General features: G+C 45.7%; 2 protein-coding genes across 4 annotated transcripts in view; one reads left to right on the top strand and one right to left on the bottom strand.

The window, feature by feature from the left end:
* The window catches only part of DNAJC17 (DnaJ heat shock protein family (Hsp40) member C17), a 28,188-nt gene extending 12,139 nt beyond the window's left edge, over nt 1–16,049 (bottom strand). Inside the window, exons 1-6 of one of the 2 annotated variants that reach the window (XM_040411676.1) lie at nt 15,925–16,049; nt 8,255–8,324; nt 5,452–5,510; nt 4,979–5,066; nt 4,040–4,116; nt 3,016–3,112 (exon numbers count right to left, since the gene is read on the bottom strand). In XM_040411676.1, coding sequence (XP_040267610.1) covers nt 3,016–3,112; nt 4,040–4,116; nt 4,979–5,066; nt 5,452–5,510; nt 8,255–8,324; nt 15,925–16,017 — 484 coding nt within the window. In that variant the 5' untranslated portion in view covers nt 16,018–16,049. The remainder of the gene's footprint in view (nt 1–3,015; nt 3,113–4,039; nt 4,117–4,978; nt 5,067–5,451; nt 5,511–8,254; nt 8,325–15,924) is intronic. The other variant, XM_040411677.1, reaches the window with a different exon arrangement.
* Nucleotides 16,050–16,339: 290 nt separating this feature from the next.
* Nucleotides 16,340–19,079, top strand: part of ZFYVE19 (zinc finger FYVE-type containing 19) — a 42,393-nt gene continuing 39,653 nt past the window's right edge. For both annotated transcript variants that reach the window (XM_040411919.1, XM_040411918.1), the window contains exons 1-2: nt 16,340–16,453; nt 18,752–18,873. In XM_040411919.1, coding sequence (XP_040267853.1) covers nt 16,400–16,453; nt 18,752–18,873 — 176 coding nt within the window. In that variant the 5' untranslated portion in view covers nt 16,340–16,399. The remainder of the gene's footprint in view (nt 16,454–18,751; nt 18,874–19,079) is intronic.

The raw sequence follows: 19,079 nt of genomic DNA, 5'->3' as shown, positions 1-19,079 counted from the left end.
TGGTGCAACGTGACGTTGGTGGATAGAGCGAGACATGATGTCCCAGATGTGCTCAATTGAATTCAGGTCTGGGGAACAGGCGGGCCAGTTCATAGCATCAATGCCTTCGTCTTGCAGGAACTGCTGACACACTCCAGCCACATGAGGTCTAGCATTGTCTTGCATTAGGAGGAACCCAGGGCCAACCGCACCAGCATATGGTCTCACAAGGGGTCTGAGGATCTCATCTCGGTACCTAATGGCAGTCAGGCTACCTCTGGCGAGCACATGGAGGGCTGTGCGGCCCTCCAAAGAAATGCAACCCCACACCATTACTGACCCAATGCCAAACCGGTCATGCTGGAGGATGTTGCAGGCAGCAGAACGTTCTCCACGGCGTCTCCAGACTCTGTCACGTCTGTCACATGTGCTCAGTGTGAACCTGCTTTCATCTGTGAAGAGCACAGGGCGCCAGTGGCGAATTTGCCAATCTTGGTGTTCTCTGGAAAATGCCAAACGTCCTGCACGGTGTTGGGCTGTAAGCACAACCCCCACCTGTGGACGTCGGGCCCTCATATCCACCTCATGGAGTCTGTTTCTGACCGTTTGAGCAGACACATGCACATTTGTGGCCTGCTGGAGGTCATTTTGCAGGGCTCTGGCAGTGCTCCTCCTGTTCCTCCTTGCAGAAAGGCGAAGGTAGCGGTCCTGCTGCTGGGTTGTTGCCCTCCTACGGCCTCCTCCACGTCTCCTGATGTACTGGCCTGTCTCCTGGTAGCGCCTCCATGCTCTGGACACTACGCTGGCAGACACAGCAAACCTTCTTGCCACAGCTCGCATTGATGTGCCATCCTGGATAAGCTGCACTACCTGAGCCACTTGTGTGGGTTGTAGACTCCGTCTCGTGCTACCACTAGAGTGAAAGCACCGCCAGCATTGAAAAGTGACCAAAACATCAGCCAGGAAGCATAGGAACTGAGAAGTGGTCTGTGGTCACCACCTGCAGAAGCACTCCTTTATTGGGGGTGTCTTGCTAATTGCCTATAATTTCCACCTGTTGTCTGTCCCATTTGCACAACAGCATGTGAAATTGATTGTCACTCAGTGTTGCTTCCTAAGTGGACAGTTTGATTTCACAGAAGTGTGATTGACTTGGAGTTACATTGTGTTGTTTAAGTGTTCCCTTTATTTTTTTGAGCAGTGTACATTTTTATGACCCCCCCCCCCCCCCCATTTCTTCCTACACTGGCTGGCTTCAATTTAAAATCACTTTCTACACTTCTTGTTTCTATGGTTACGAACACCATGAAATCCAGCTGCAGTGACAGCGCTTGCACAGTACAGGAAAAAAAGCGGGACTATCCAGGCTCCAGTGGTCCCAGCCACCAGAGAGGGTGGCACTTTTTCCTATACTGTGCAAGCATGGCCGCCGCTGCTGGATAGCAGGGTTGTTCTAACCAAGGAAACGTGCCACGGCTCAAAAATGTGCCCAACGTTATATATTTCAAATACAAGGATACACAATATGCGGCTCTACAGCCGTTTACAAACTACAACCCCAAGCATGTCCAGACTTAATGAAGACATCCGCCTACAGCAGGACGTGGTAGGAATTGTAGTTTCACTACAGCAGGAGGTGGCCATCGCTGATGTAATATAACATCCTTTAGGGAGCCCCCAAAATAATTTCCTAATTTTAGTACTTCCACCATATACAGGCCAGTGCATCAAAAAGGTAGACATAAACAACAAACATTTTCACAGCAAAAAACATCCGCATAGGTTGGCTTACCTAATTTGCGCCGTTTGGATGAATTCACCTTCTCCCACTCTCTGGCCAGCATCTCGCAAGTGACCTCATCCCATGCCCGCTCCTTTGTAAGGCGATCGTGGTATGGATCGCTGCGGGTGTCCTACAGCTGGGGACGCTCTTGTATGAGGGATGTCAGCTTCTCTACATCCATCATGTGTTCGGAGGCAAGGCAGACACGCTGGGGCCAGATTCAGCACCCTACACATGTGCTCAGCTAATGTTTGGTGTTGCCAAACACTACAGCATGGATCCGCAAAAAACGGATGACATACCGATGTGTTCCGTATTTTTTGCGGACCCATTGACTTGAATGGAGCCACGGAACGTTATTTGCGGAGAATAGGGCAAGTTCTATCTTTTAGCGGAACGGATATACAGAAATACGGAAACGGAATGCACACGGAGTACCATACATTTTTTTGCGGACCCATAGAAATTAATGGTTCTGCATACGGTCCGCAAATAAAACTGAACGGACACGGAAAGAAAATAAGTTTGTGTGCAAGAGGCCTTTCTCCCCCCAAGTCATACACAGAGGGTGGTTTTATTACAGCAGCAGGCCTCACCTGCGATCACCTCCGGCAAAAGACAATACATGTAGTGGAAGGGTGTGGACTGGCAGATCCCACTACCAAACCTATCTCCCAGTCCACATGAAATCCAGCCCAGAACATCTAGACAAAACGGTCTCAGCAAACTACACTTTCCTGAAACCCCTGCAGCTTTCTGGATTTCAGTTCTCTCACCCAGCGGAGGTATCTGGGTGGGATATACACGACTTATACTGTACACATCACCACAGTATGTAAAGACTTGCAAGAATAGAATGTAAGCTCTGCTGAAGTTAAAGGGACATTTGTGGCATATGCCATAAACATCAGATAGGAGCGGGCCCCAGAGGAGAGAGCAGCATCTATCTAGAGAAAATCGGTCCAGAAGTAAAAGGGAGAGCAAGCCACAAACTTGTCACTATCCTCAAAAATCAAACATCAGGACACCATAAAACAAGAAGACGGTAATGTGTACCTGTATAGATGTAAGAGTATAATGTATCGTATGGGAAAGTGCCACCTTCCTCGATGTATAGCATCTTAAATCTGCTCTCCCCCTTACTGGCCTTCTTTAAATGTTCAGAAACGTTCTCAGAAATCTGTCTAGTACTCTAAATACTGAACAGGTAGCCACAGTCTCTCAGTGAAACAGTAGAGTAGAATTTCTAGTACCTTGTGTCTTCTGCAACGTTTCCAACCTGATCTGCTCCCGAACCAACCTTTGCTGCTCTTCTAGTTGTCTTGACCCCTCTTCACGCAGTCGTATTATCTGGAAAGCGTAGGAGACAACACCAGAAAACATGAGAAGCAGGAGGACCTGGGTATCTTCCCTTTGTCAAGCATATAGAAGCTTTAGTTTTACTAGTCTCGGTTCAGGTTTACTGAAAACTGCAGGAAAAACGCGCTCCTACATTGTAACGTTCTATTCGACCATTTGTTCCCAGAGTCCCTGTGGACCACAAATTGGAGGATGGATTGTATTTAATGACTATTTCATGGAGCACATCCATAAATTAATGCATACGTATGGAGCGAACAAAAAAAGTCATCTTTTGTGAATTAGCTGTGGCCCATTATTACTATTATTGTTTGTTACTGTACGTTGAAAAACGTTTGATGGGACATAGTAACATATTAAAGGGTTCAAATTGGCGAGACCCCCACCAATCGCTAGAAGGAGGAGAGAGAAGTGCTCTCATAGTTCCTAGTCTGTCCTCGCTGCAGGAGATGGGCTCAATAGAAAGTCATAGCCCATCTTGATTCGGTCACCTGCAGCAGAATACTTCTCTCTCCTCGTTCTAGGTGGGATCTCGGCATCAGACCCCCACCGATCACAACCTTTCATATGTGGCTTGGATATATGAAAACTTTTTAGAAGGTGCAGATTCACTTTAAGGACCACATTGCTTCACATAATATTAGACCCCATTTGCTCTTTAAAAAAATTAAAAAAATTACCTACCAAATTTCTATAAAAAAAAAATAAAAATAAAAAATTCAACTCTAAATCAGGGATGCTCAACCTGCGGCCCTCCGGCTGTTGCAAAACTGCAACTCCCAGCATGCCCCAATAGCTGTAGGCTGTCCAGGCATGCTGGGAGTTGTAGTTTTGCAACTGCTGGAGGGCCGCAGGTTGGGCATCCCTGCTCTAAACAAACCCTTTCATTGACTTAACGCTGCAGAAGGCACGTTTTACCTCTTGCTCGAATGTCCGAGCAACATACGCCTCTTCCTCATCTGTGACTTGTGCTTCTTTCTCCCTAGCTTCAAGATCTTAAACGGAGAAAGAAGATGTGAAACGTTCAGTTCAGGTTTAGTAAACCAGGATATCTGGACTTGTCACTGCTTTGTATGCTGCAGGCATTGACTCTGCTAATAACCAACAAGGGGTATTAGTAACTCCGGCAGTCACATAGGCCAGAGTAACGAACACTGATGAAGACATTTTCATGAAAGATAGGACAAAGACTTCACAAGGGAAGGAAAACAAGAAGAACCAGTGGGGGAGGGAAGAAATTAAAAATCGGGTCAAAAGTCTTGTTCGCTTCTTAAAAAGAGAAATAACTTAGTTGAGAGCTCCACACTGCTACTATAACAAGAACAAAACAGAGTCCGAAGATCTTTTGGCTTCCTGTTAATGATCCCCATTTATAACAGCGTAAGGGTGGTTGCAATGCCGCTTTCTGCTCTGGTCCTTTAATCACTGAGGGTCGGGTGGCTGCATGAGCTGCTGGGTCTTAGCAGACCCATATTAGCTCTGCAGTGAGTCTCAACAGATAAAATAGCTGCCACCAGGCTGGAGCTTCTAGCCCCACCTCTAGGCAAACTATATAATAAATAAGAACAAAAGAATGCTAAACTAAAAGAGTGATGTAAAAATAAAGCCCCATGCATCACCGGAAAAAAAAGGCCAAAAAAAGATTTACATAACCAAACTAAAAAAAAAGGGTACTAAAAAATAAAATAAATGGAAAATGAATTCGGTCAGGAAGGGGACGGGGTTTAAATGGCCTGGTCTTGAACTGGTTAATTGTGCACATTCTTTGTATACGCTGGGAAAATCTGCTGGTGTGAACAGAGCCTGATTTCGAAGCATGGTTTTTTAACAGATTTATTCAACTGAGGATATTCTCACCAAGTTTCACCTTCTTTCTTTTCTCATCGAGTTTCTGAGTTCTCTTTGCTGCTGCTACTTTGGCTTTCCTGAGTCTGTCATACGCGGCCTAAAAGAAATAGCACAAATATGCAGGAAACAAAGCAGGCAACTGGCAGTCCTTAAAAAGGGGTTTTCTGGGACTTGATGTCGATGATATATCCTCAGGATAGGTCACCAATATCAGATCGGTAGGGGTCCGAAACTCTGCACCCTCACTGATCAGTTGTCCGTGGTGGCTGAAGGCACCAGAAACTAGGCACAAGCAGAAGGCTTTGTTTCCTCTGACCTTACCAGGACTGAAAGAAGAATAAAACAGTCACCCCCATTCTATTTTGGGAAGGGGTCCAGCTCAGGCTCCATAACTATAAAGTCCCTTTAGAGGGACACAAAACCAATGCTCTCCTCGAAGAATATAGTCAATAGCCATTTTACCTTCTATCACACATGCTTACCCTGGCCGCTCCATCAGTCAACACTTCTAAAGCCTGGGACAACTGGTGGAAGAGCTCAGCTGAAAAATAAAAAACACAGGAAAGAGAAGCAATAACTCAATGTAGCCCTACACAACGTGAAAAAACATTTCAAAAAGACTCAAATGAAATGCAAGAATTTCCTTATGGCCACATTCACACGTCAGTCAGTATATGGCATCATTTGTGAGACAAAACCATGAGGCATCTCTCTTCATTATATATCTCCAGTCCTGATGTAAAGTTACAGATACCGATCCCCGATTTACTGACCAAAATACTTCTGTGGGAGTTACAAGAACAGCCTAGTTAAAGGGGTTGTCTCATCACAGACAATGGGGGCACATCACTAGGATATGCCCCCATTGTCTTATAGGTGCGGGTCCCACCGCTGGGACCTGGACCTATCCCGAGACCGGAACCCCGAAAGTGGTGGAGAGCACACTGCGCATGCACAACCACCCTCTATTCATTTCCGGAAAATAGCGGGGCGCTGGCTTGGCTATTATTGTCCGGCCCATAGAAGTGAATGAGAGCAGTGGCCACGTAAGCGCGGTGCGCTCCCATTCACTTCTATGGGGAGAGCGCTTACTGGTGGCCGGACAGGAACAAAAGGCACAATACAGAGGAGTTTCAATAAGGAACAACTGTCCATATTGTGAGAAATACCTACAGTCAGGTCCATAAACATTGAGACAGCGACACAATTCTAACATTTTTGGCTCTATACACCACCACAATGGATTTGAAATGAAACGAACAAGATGTGCTTTACCTGCAGACTGTCAGCTTTAATTTGAGGGTATTTACATCCAAATCAGGTGAACGGTGCAGGAATTACAACAGTTTGCATATGTGCCTCCCACTTGTTAAGGGACCAAAAGTAATGGGACAGAAAAATAATCATAAATCAAACTTTCACTTTTTAATACTTGGTTGCAAATCCTTTGCAGTCAATTACAGCCTGAAGTCTGGAACGCATAGACATCACCAGACGCTGGGTTTCATCCCTGGTGATGCTCTGCCAGGCCTCTACTGCAACTGTCTTCAGTTCCTGCTTGTTCTTGGGGCATTTTCCCTTCAGTCTTGTCTTCAGCAAGTGAAATGCATGCTCAATCGGATTCAGGTCCGGTGATTGACTTGGCCATTGCATAACATTCCACTTCTTTCCCTTAAAAAACTCTTTGGTTGCTTTTGCAGTATGCTTTGGGTCATTGTCCATCTGCACTGTGAAGCGCCGTCCAATTAGTTCTGAAGCATTTGGCTGAATATGAGCAGATAATATTGCCCGAAACACTTCAGAATTCATCCTGCTGCTTTTGTCAGCAGTGACATCATCAATAAATACAAGAGAACCAGTTCCATTGGCAGCCATACATGCCCACGCCATGACACTACCACCACCATGCTTCACTGATGAGGTAGTATGCTTAGGATCATGAGCAGTTCCTTTCCTTCTCCATACTCTTCTCTTCCCATCACTCTGGTACAAGTTGATCTTGGTCTCATCTGTCCATAGGATGTTGTTCCAGAACTGTGAAGGCTTTTTTAGATGTTATTTGGCAAACTCTAATCTGGCCTTCCTGTTTTTGAGGCTCACCAATGGTTTACATCTTGTGGTGAACCCTCTGTATTCACTCTGGTGAAGTCTTCTCTTGATTATTGACTTTGACACACATACACCTACCTCCTGGAGAGGGTTCTTGATCTGGCCAACTGTTGTGAAGGGCGTTTTCTTCACCAGGGAAAGAATTCTTTGTTCATCCACCACAGTTGTTTTCCGTGGTCTTCCGGGTCTTTTGGTGTTGCTGAGCTCACCGGTGCGTTCCTTCTTTTTAAGAATGTTCCAAACAGTTGTTTTGGCCACGCCTAATGTTTTTGCTATCTCTCTGATGGGTTTGTTGTGTTTTTTCAGCCTAATGATGGCTTCCTTCACTGATAGTGACAGCTCTTTGGATCTCATCTTGAGAGTTGACAGCAACAGATTCCAAATGCAAATAGCAGACTGGAAATGAACTCTGGACCTTTTATCTGCTCATTGTAATTGGGATAATGAGGGAATAACACACATCTGGCCATGGAACAGCTGAGAAGCCAATTGTCCCATTACTTTTGGTCCCTTAACAAGTAGGAGGCACATATGCAACCTGTTGTAATTCCTGCACCGTTCACCTGAATTGGATGTAAATTCCCTCAAATTAAAGCTGACAGTCTGCAGGTAAAGCACATCTTGTTTGTTTCATTTCAAATCCATTGTGGTGGTGTATAGAGCCAAAAATGTGAGAATTGTGTCCATGTCCCAATATTTATGGACCTGACTGTATATGTATAGCAGCCTGGAGATTCCAAGAAAGAAACATTTACTTTGGTGTGAATGGAGAAGAAAATTACATATCAGTTAAAGGGGTTGTCCTGTGAAGACAACTTATCCTCTATAACATTCGGCACTCCAGCTGTTGTGAAACTATAGCTCCCAGCATGCTCCATTCATTTCTATGAGAGTTCTTAGAAGAGCCGAACAAGTATGCATGCTGGGAGTTGTAGTTTCACACCAGCTGGATAGTCGGAGGTTGCCTGCCACTGCTCTATGCACAGGATAGGGGATAAGTGTCTGATCGATAGGGTCTGACAGCCAATCACTAGAACAGGGCCCTGTGTTCCCCTCCCTTTAATGGAGTAACGGACATGCATGTGCGCTGCCACTCAATTCAACTCCAGCGCAAGCGCTCGGCTATGATGATCCAAAAGACGATTGCAGGATCCATAATGTGTGCGATCTTCTCACCTGCTCGTGGGTTATCTGGATTTTTGTCTGGATGGCAAGTTAAAGCTTTCTGCCTGTACGCCTTCTTAATCTAAAATGGAAAAAGAAGGGTTAGTTTTGCCGCTGTGCTACACGGTGAAGCCACTGTATGTTCACATGAAGGGTTGTGTGGAAAGACCCGAGGGTGGCCTTCAGGTTCTTGCCATGGGTCCGCAGGTGGATTATCCCGCCTAAGGGTCCATTCACACATCCGCAACTTGGGTCCAGATCCGTTCCGCAAGGTGCGGACCCATTCAATGGGGCCGGAAAGTATGCGGACAGCACACTATGTGCTGTCCGCATTTCCGGATCCGCAATTCCGTTCCCGAAAAAAAACAACTGCGGACAAGAAAAGGCATTTTCTGATATAGTGCCGGCGATGTGCGGTCCACAAAATGAGGAACGTACATTGCCGGTGTCCGTGTTTTGCGGATCTGCAATTTGCGGACCCCAAAACACCTACGGACGTTTGAATGGACCCTAAAGCTGACCTACAGGTAGCAAGGGATGTGTGTACCAAGTTTCGTTGAAATCGATGGTTCTGTTTTTGAGTGATTGCGGAACACATACATATATAGATATACATATATTCCATATCTCAGTGTTTTTTTTGTTGTCGTAAAGCAGGGGTGGGGAACCTCCGGCCCGAGGGCCGTATGCGGCCCACGGTATCATTTCATGTGGCCCCCGGCCCCCTGCCAGAACATAATGTGAAAATGCTTATGACCCCTTCCATTATGGAAGCGGTCATTAGCATACGGGAGGCACAGGAAGGTGAGAACAGCACTGCACTGGCTGTCCTCACCTTCCCTGGTCTTCTTTCAGCCCCACACTGTGTCCTGACACATCCAGCGTCAGGACGCAGTGCACGTAGACGTGCCTTATGACCTGACGCTGTGCGGTGTGAGGTGACAATATAGTGCGGCAGGAAGAAGAACAGGGAGGGTAAGTGAATCTGCCAAGAGGCAGCGCCGTACGGAGCTGGAGAGGTAAGTTTATTTGTTTATCTTAAATACAGTATCTGATCTGATGTCTGATTGGGGCTGATCTGAGGCTAAAGGAGGGTGGGGAGGGTCTGATGGGGGTCTGATCTGAGGCTTGGGAGGGTCTGATCTGAGGCTGGGGGTGTCTGATCTGAGGCTGGGGTTTGATAGGGGTCTGATCTGAGACTAGGGGGGCTGATGGGGGCTGATCTGAGGCTGGGGAGGGTCTGATGGGGGCTGATCTGAGGCTAGGGAGGGTATTATGAAGGTCTGATCTGAGGCTGGGGGGTCTTATAGGGGCTGATCTGACCCTGGGGGGTCTGATGGGGGCTGATCTGAGGCTGGGCGTCTGATCCGGGTCTGGTCTGAGGCTGGGGGTCTGATGGGAGTCTGATCTGAAGCTAGGAAGGGTCTGATTGGGGTCTAATCTGAGGCTTAGAGGTCTGATGGGAGTCTGATCTGAGGCTGATGTAGGCCTAGGGGGTCTGATAGGAGGCTGATTTCAGGCTGATGGAGGTGGGGGCAGATATTTTGCTGAGAAAGGGACAAAGGCAGGGACAGTTGCGAAGAAAGAGGCAGGGAGAGTGAAAGCTGGGTGAACCCCTCTCTGGACCCCCTGGGTTTAGCTTCCTGCCATTAATGTCAAATAAGTAACATTCTGAACTTAAAAATTAGACTGCTATGTGTGGTCAATATGGCGCCTGTATGGTATGTAATATACTGTATATATATAGTGCAGGCGCTATTTTGTGCTGCAAAAATACAGCCCTCTAGATTATTTTAATTGAAGTGCAATTTCTGTAACTTATCCCTAAGTCAATTATATGTTTGACCAAATACAGCAGTAAAAATTTTTTATTGAGAATTTTGAATGGCCCCCGAATGATGTTACAAATATCCAAATGGCCCTTGGCAGCAAAATGGTTCCCCACCGCTGTCGTAAAGGAGTGTTGCTTGCTGACATCTAGTGGCCAATATAAGAACTGCAATATTTCAGTATTTATGTCATAAATAAACCAGTAGTACAGTAAGTAGCCCTGACCTACCTGGCATAGAATTTCTAATCATATCATTACAACTGTGATGCTGGCCATAGATGAATTAAAACGATGAAATATCCAACACAAACTCGAGATTGTGGCTCCACCGCATTTAGGGGGTCAAATTTATTAATTGACTATTGAAATGATAGGGAGTCACACTGCGCAAGCGCAGCCACCGCTCTATTCACTTCTATGGGGCCGAGCCAGCACTCGGCTATTTTCTTCACTCTCATAGGAACGAAGGGACGGTTCGCCGCGTATGCGCTGTGCAGGCTCCGCTGTAAGCATAGGTGTCCACCAGGGGTCAGCACTGTCCAGCACTCCGGCTGCAACTACAACTACCAGCATGCTCCATTCAACTCTATAGGCTTGTGTCCATGCTGGGAGTCGTCAGCTGGGGTGGCGGAGGACACTGATCCCAGCACTCTGCACTACAGTGCCTTGCAAAAAGTATTCACCCCCCTTGACTTTTTTGGTAATCCAACCTGGATTGTTTGAGGATTTGCATCATGTCCACAACTTTGAAGAGTGTTTTTTTTTTTTTTTTATTATTGTGAAGCAAACAACAAATAGGACAAAATAACAGAAAAAGTCAATGTGCAAAACTATTCACCCCCTAAAGTCAACACTTTGTAGAGCCGCCTTTTGCGGCAATCACAGCTCCAAGTCGCTTTGGATAAGTCTCTATGAGCAGTTGTCACATCTTACCACTGGGATTTTTGCCCATTCCTCCTTGCAGAACTGCTCCAGCTCCTTCAAGTGGTGAACAGCAATCTTTAAGACCCCTTTCACACGGGCGAGTATTCCGGTCGGGTGCGATGCGCGAGTTGAACGCATTGCACCCGCACTGAATACCGACCCATTCATTTCTATGGGGCTGTGCACATGAGCGGTGATTTTCACGCATCACTTGTGCGTTGCGTGAAAATCGCAGCATGCTCTATATTGTGCGTTTATCACGCAACGCAGGCCCCATAGAAGTGAATGGGGCTGCGTGAAAATCGCAAGCAAGTGCAGATGCGGTGCGATTTTCACGCACGGTTGTTAGGAGACGATCGGGATGGAGACCCGATCATTATTATTTTCCCTTATAACATGGTTATAAGGGAAAATAATAGCATTCTGAATACAAAATGTAAAGTAAAATAGCGCTGGAGGAGTTAAAAAAAAAATAAAAAAAATAATTTAACTCCCCTTAGTCCACTTGATCGCGGTCCGACATCTCCTTCTGTCTCCTTTGTTGAACAGGACCTGTGGTGAGCATTAAATACAGTTACAGGACCTTTGATGACGTCACTCCGGTCGTCACATGATCTTTTACCATGGTGACGTACCATGTGATGACCGGAGTTACGTCACCAAAGGTCCTTTACCTGTAATTAATGCTCACCACAGGTCCTATTCAACAAAGGAGACAGAAGGAGATGCCGGCTACGCGAGCAAGTGGACTAAGGGGAGTTAAATTTTTTTTTTTTTTAAATTTAACCCCTCCAGCGCTATGTAACTTTGCATTCTGTATTCAGAATGCTATTATTTTCCCTTATAACCGTGTTATAAGGGAAAATAATACAATCTACAGAACACCGATCCCAAGCCCGAACTTCTGTGAAGAAGTTCGGGTACCAAACATGCGCGATTTTTCTCACGCGCGTGCAAAACGCATTACAATGTTTTGCACTCGCGCGGAAAAATCACAGGTGTTCCCACAACGCACCCGTACATTTTCCCGCAACGCCCGTGTGAAAGAGGCCTAAGTCTGACCACAGATTTTCTAAAGGATTGAGATCTGGGCTGTGACTCGGCCATTCCAACACATTTACATGTTTCCCCGTAAACCACTCAAGTGTGTTTGGGGTCATTGTCCTGCTGGAAGGTGAACCTGCGTCCTAGCCTCAGATCACGTACAGAGTGGGACAGGTTTTGCTCAAGAATATCCCTGTATTTAGCACAGGGTGGATAAAAATCAATCAAAAAAAAAAAAAAAAAAAAATCGGATTTTTTTTTATTTAAATCGGATTTTTTAATATAAAATGCTTTTTGAGGAAAATATATTACCATCCAAAGGTTATTTCATTATGAAATAAAGATTACTTTTTTAATTATGTAGAATAAGGCTGTATATGTTTAATTTTTTGTTAAATACCATTAATCCATTCACAATGTCATGCTCTTCCAGAGGTTTTTGTAAGATTATTGGGCAGTTTCTCTGCCTACAAGATATTATCACAGATGCTTGGTTTACTTTTGGAGTTCTCAAAACTGAATTTATAACATGAAGAGTTGAGAATATTATATATATAATATTGTCAATATCCAGTATCAGGGTCAAAACTTAAGTGCTGAGGAAGAGGAGTTAGCTATGACATGGCATTACAGATGGATGATTGCTGGATACCCAACTATAATGAACTTCAAAGCCAAGGGGGAACCATTCAAGAAATATATGTTTGCTGAAGATATTTTAAAGAAAGTCACACCAGTGAACAGGTGGAAGTCACTTAAGCACTTGGATTTAGAGACTGTTCAAGTAATGATTTCACTTTTAACAGCAGTAGCTTCTTCTGCGGGCGTTTGGGTCCCGATAAAGCAGGAAAGCTTGTTTTTCTTTTCCAGCTTATGAACAAAGAAGAAGATGAAGATGACGAGTGAGCTACAGAGGACATTGTTAAAGGGAACCTGTCACCGGGATTTTGTGTATAGAGCTGAGGACATGGGCTGCTAGATGGCCGCTAGCACGTCCGCAATACCCAGTCCCCATAGCTCTGTGTGCTTTTATTATGTAAAAAAAAAACGATTGGATACATATGCAAATTAACCTGAGATGAGTCCTGTCCCTGACTCATCTCACATACAGGACTCATCTCAGGTTAATTTGCATATGTATCGAATCCTTTTTTTTACACAATAAAAGCACACAGAGCTATGGGGACTGGATATTGCGGATGTGCTAGCGGCCATCTAGCAGCCCATGTCCTCAGCTCTATACACAAAATCCCGGTGACAGGTTCCCTTTAAGGCTACTTTCACACTTGCGTTCAGAACGGATCCGTCTGCATTATAACTTAGAAAAATTTCTAAGTCTGAAAGTTGTTCAGACGGATCCGTCCAGACTTTACATTGAAAGTCAATGGGGACGGATCAGTTTGAAAATTGAGCATATAGTGTCAACTTCAAGCGGATCCGTCCCCATTGACTTACATTGTAAGTCTGGACGGATCCGTTTGCCTCCGCACGGCCAGGCTGCAAGCAGCGTTCAGGTGTCCGCCTGCTGAGCGGAGCGGAGGCTGAACGCTGCCAGACTGATGCATTCTGAGCGGATCCGCGTCCACTGAGAATGCATTAGGGCTGGACGGATCCGTTCGGGGCCGCTTGTGAGAGCCTTCAAACGGAGCGCACGAGCGGACACCCGAACGCAGGTGTGAAAGTAGCCTAAGCTTTTCTTGTGTAGGCTGGGCTGACAGTCTAAGTTTCTTAAAATATATATATTTTCATTAGCCAAATTAGTTAACAAACATGGATGTTTAAGCAAATAACATGCTGTAATGTTATTGTTTCAGTTGAATAAATCCTATTTAAATTGTTATTATTAAGGTAAAGATTATTTTTCTCCTTCCTAAGTACAACAGAAAAATTGTCCAAATATGAATCTTTATGTAAAAAACTATGATTTAAATCAAGCCTTACTGACTAGTGATTTAAATCGTGAGTTAAAAATCGGTTTGATTTAAATCAAATCCACCCTGATTTAGCGCCATCCATCTTTCCCTTATCTCTGACCAGTTTCCCAGTCCCATCCCCCCAGCATGATGCTGCCACCACCATGTCTCACTGTGGGGATGGAGTTCTTTGGGTGATGTGATGTGTTGGGTTTGTGCTAGACACAGCGTTTTCTTTGATGGCCGAAAAGTTTAATTTTTGTCTCATCAGACCAGAGCACCTTCCTCCATACATTTTTGGAGTCTCCCACATGCTTTTTCGCAAACTCACAACGAGCCTTTTTGTTTCTAGCTGAAAGTAATGGCTTTCTTCTGGCCACTCTGCCATAAAGCCCAACTCTATGGAGAGTACGGCTTATTGTCGTCCTATGTACAGATACTCCAGTCTCTGCTGTGGAACTCTGCAGCTCCTCCAGGGTCACCTTAGGTCTCTGTGCTGCCTCTCTGATTAATGCCCTCCTTGCCCGGTCCGGGAGTTTTGGTGGGCGGCCATCTCTTGGCAGGTTTGCTGTGGTGCCATGTTCTTTCCATTTGGTTATGATAGATTTCATGGTGCTACTGGGGGATCATCAAAGATTTGGATTTTTTTTATAACCTAACCCTGACTTGTACTTCTCAATAACATTGTCCCTTACTTGTTTGGAGAGTTCCTTGGTCTTCATGGCAGTGTTTGGTTAGTGATGCCTCTTGCTTAGGTGTTGCAGCCTCTGGGGCCTTTCAAAAAAGGTGTGTATATGTAATGATAGATGATGTAATGACACTTAGATTGCACACAGGTGACAACATTTCACTAATTATGTGACTTCTGAAGGTAACTGGTTGCACCAGAGCTTTTTATGGGCTTCCTAACAAAGGGGGTGAGTACATACACACAGGCCAATTTCCTGTTTTCTATTTCTAAACAATAGTTTTATTTATATATTTTTCTCATTTCACTTCACCGACTTAGACTATTGTGTTCTGATCCATCACATAACATTCAGAATAACAAAACATTGAACTTAAGGCTGTAATGTAACAAAACACGAAAAAAAAAGTCAAGGGGTGAATACTTTTGCAAGGCACTGTACATGGAGCCGTCTCCAGGGGGTGAATACTTTTGCAAGGCACTGTATACGGAGCGGTCTCCAGGGGGTGAATACTTTTGCAAGGCACTGTACATGGAGCCGTCTCCAGGGGGTGAATACTTTTGCAAGGCACTGTACATGGAGCCGTCTCCAGGGGGTGAATACTTTTGCAAGGCACTGTATACGGAGCGGTCTCCAGGGGGCGAATACTTTTGCAAGGCACTGTATATAAAGCCGTCTCCAGGGGGTGAATACTTTTGCAAGGCACTGTATACGGAGCGGTCTCCAGGGGGCGAATACTTTTGCAAGGCACTGTATATAAAGCCGTCTCCAGGGGGTGAATACTTTTGCAAGGCACTGTATACGGAGCGGTCTCCAGGGGGTGAATACTTTTGCAAGGCACTGTACACGGAGCCGTCTCCAGGGGGTGAATACTTTTGCAAGGCACTGTATACGGAGCGGTCTCCAGGGGGTGAATACTTTTGCAAGGCACTGTATACGGAGCGGTCTCCAGGGGGTGAATACTTTTGCAAGGCACTGTACACGGAGCCGTCTCCAGGGGGTGAATACTTTTGCAAGGCACTGTATACGGAGCGGTCTCCAGGGGGCGAATACTTTTGCAAGGCACTGTACATGGAGCCGTCTCCACACACCGCATTTTTATTCCCAATGAATGGCGTCGACACCAAAACGCGACCAACCACAAATCTGCCTCAGAAACCAGATGGTCTCCAGCAAACATAGGTCAGATTTTTCCAACTTGAAACTGATAGGTTGCCATGGGCAACGGCTCCCCCTCTCCATCAGTCACATGGACAATTGAGTGACTTGGGGTTTTCTTACCTCTTTCTCAGAAGCCTCAGCGTCTATACCAAGCAACCCATACAAATCCATCTGCATCAGCTCCTTGGACGCCGCCATTTTTCCTGAAGCCATCCTGACGGCTTCCTAAACGACAATATGTACCCCAGGAGTAAACTCGTGAATTTGAGCGGCTTTCCGCTTTCCGTTTTCGTAGCCTGCTGGGATATGTAGTTCCTAACAGTCCCACGTCACCGCGCAGCCTCAGGGAGAAAACTATAATTCCCAAGAGGCAACGCGGGGGAGGTGTGGCCAGTTCCTGAGAAAACCCTGCCGCGCGCTGCATGCTGGGAAATGTAGTGTAAGAATGCGTGTGATGCATAGTAGCAGATGAGTGAGCGGACTGCTTTTCCCAGCATTCCACGCTGTAAGGGCAGACTAGAATATTTCCTGAAAGTTGTGAGGTTTGTTGCCTGTCAGTGGTCACAGGGCTTGTATTGTGTGTCTGACGGCTGGCATGGATGGAAGGTGCTTTGGTTGTGCTTCCAAGTTTTCTATATTCAAAAAAGAGGTGAGTGTCCATTAGTGACTCCATAGAAGTGCAGTGCCTTTGATGGCCTCCTGTGTGTGTGGGCTGTAACTGCTGTATTTAAAGGGGTTCTCTAGAAAACCACAATTGTAATAAATGTCTGAGGTCAGAGTTTGTGCTTCTGCCTTATTCATGGAGGAAACAAAGACTGAAACCTGCACCTGCCATTTTAGGGGACTGTCGCACTAGCGGGTATCGAGTTCCATCCTAGGGGCTCTATACCGGAAAAAAAAAACGGATCATTCAGACTGCATTAGGATAAAACTGGAGAGCAATCCCTTCAGGATGCGTCAGTTCAGTCCCTCTTAAGTTTTTCGGTGCATTTTTCTGTCCAGCCAAAAATCCGGAACACTTGCATTAATTTCCATTAAAGTGTTTTAGTGCCGGATCCGGCATTAAAATTGCTGCATTGACGGATCCATTTTTCCGGAGAGACTGATCCGGTATTTCAATGCATTTGTCAGACGGATCTGTCTGACAAATGCTAACCGTTTGCGTCCAGATTGTCCGGAGCGACGGAACTACCTGCCGGAATCCCCTGCCGCCAGTGTGAAAGTACTCTTACCTATAGAATGAATCGCTGTAAAATGATTGATCCCCCTTACAGCTTGTATGACAACTTAGAAGTGCCTTCACAAATCTGCTGGCTTCAGAGCTGAAATCAGCATTCTGCTACCTACCTATCTCTCTCCAATACATCTATCCGAATAGTGTTTTTTTTTTTTTTGTTTTTTTTAATCCATTTATAGAGTGGCAACATATTCCATAGTGCTGTACACAGATGCTGCTCACAACCTGAATAAAGAAAGTGATTGCCAGAAATCGGGTGGAAACAGGCGGCTGTAATTACCGTTCATTTGCTTATGACGGTGTGCTATCTCGGACATGCTTTCCTTCTGTTAGGAGTCTCCATTTATCCGTTCCATGTGATGTAAAGAGTTAAAGAGCGTCTGTCAGCATGAGCAACCCTAATAATTGGTTGGGGGGATCATGCTGAGTGCAACAACCCCTGCCATGTAGCTGTTTGATCACTCATTTTGGACAACTTTATTTTTATGACACTGAGGTGCTTGGAGCACCGAGAGACAGGCCTAACCCCTTGGAGCACCGAGAGACAGGCCTAACCCCTTGGAGCACCGCTTCACCTCTACCTTTCAGTCTTAGGCTACATGCACACGACCGTATGTGTTTTGCGGTCTGCAAATTGCGGATCCGCAAAAAAACAACGTATGCCATCCATTTATTTTTTATTTTTTGCGGATCCATTGTAACAATGCCTAAAAGGGACAAGAATAGGACATGTTCTATTTTTTTTTTTTGTGGGGCTACAGAACGGACATATGGATGCGGATAGCCCACGGTGTGCTGTCCGCATTTTTTGCGGACCCATTGAAATGAATAGGTCCGCATCCTATCCGCAAAAAAAAACGGAACGGACACGGAAACAAAATACGTTTGTGTGCATGAGGCCTTAGTCACGCTCTCTCTCCAAGTGATTGACAGGGCCAGGCATCAACCTTGTTCCGATACCTAGTCCTGAAATATTGCGCATGTGCTGGCGACAGTTCAGTTGGCGCATGCACAGTAGACCTCTTAGGTGCTCCCATGGCTGCATGATCTATGTGCCGCTGCAACGGGCTGATTCACACAACCCTGCTCGGTCCGGTAAACACGGTGTTCCACATCTCCCGAACCGACATCATAGTGATTTATGATACGGCCAGTCTAATTGGACGTACAGTCCTGACCTCATCATGTAATCGCTGTGATGCAGTCTGTCCGGGAAATGCAGCTGACGCATGGACCGCATTTCCCGGATCCAGGTAAAGGTAAAGGTTAAGTGCGGACCAAGTGCCCCTTTATAGTCAACACGCGGTCCTGTTTTAGCATCTGATTTTTATTTTTTTAGGGATTTTTTTTTTTCATGTCTAACATTTATTTTTTTTGAGTAAAAGTATGTGTCCTCCTGTAAAGTGACTGCAGAGCTGTAAAAAAAAAAAAAAAGCTGGAGGCAGACAGCGCCGCACACTGTGTAGTGGCCGTGGTGAGGTACTACAGCTCAGCTCCCTTTCAAGAGAATACGCTGGTGCCAAAAACGACACGGTGTAGGGAGCCTTTTGCTTCCCCACCATACACTGCCAGTCTCTGGTGCCACGGCAGCCCGAAGCAGCTGATCATGGGGGTTCCAGGTGTCGGACAGCCAGTGATGTGATATTGATGACCTCCACAGAACCCCAATAATGTCATATTAACGATGCATTCATCTGATCTCTTTCCCAGTGTGGCTGTAAGTCCTGCCGGCACGCGTTCTGTGCGGGATGCCTTGCGTTCACAGCGCTTTTACCTGCGTACGGTAACACCAAGCAGAAGGTCTGCAAGAAATGTCACGACAGTATCAACAAGTGAGTGCTCAAGACAATGGAGGAGATTAAGGAAAGCTGGCTCGCGCTACTTTCACATTAGCGTCTTTTGCGGATCCGTCATGGATCTGCAAAAACGCTTCCGTTACAATAATACGACCGCATGCATCCGTCGTGAACGGATCCGGTTGTATTATGTCTTCTATAGTCATGACGGATCCGTCTTGAACACCATTGAAAGTCAATGG

Source organism: Bufo bufo, chromosome 11 (genome assembly GCF_905171765.1).
Source record: "Bufo bufo chromosome 11, aBufBuf1.1, whole genome shotgun sequence".
Lineage (NCBI taxonomy): Eukaryota > Metazoa > Chordata > Amphibia > Anura > Bufonidae > Bufo > Bufo bufo.
The sequence above is the reverse complement of the archived record's forward strand: the minus strand, read 5'-3'. Positions and strand labels throughout refer to the sequence as shown.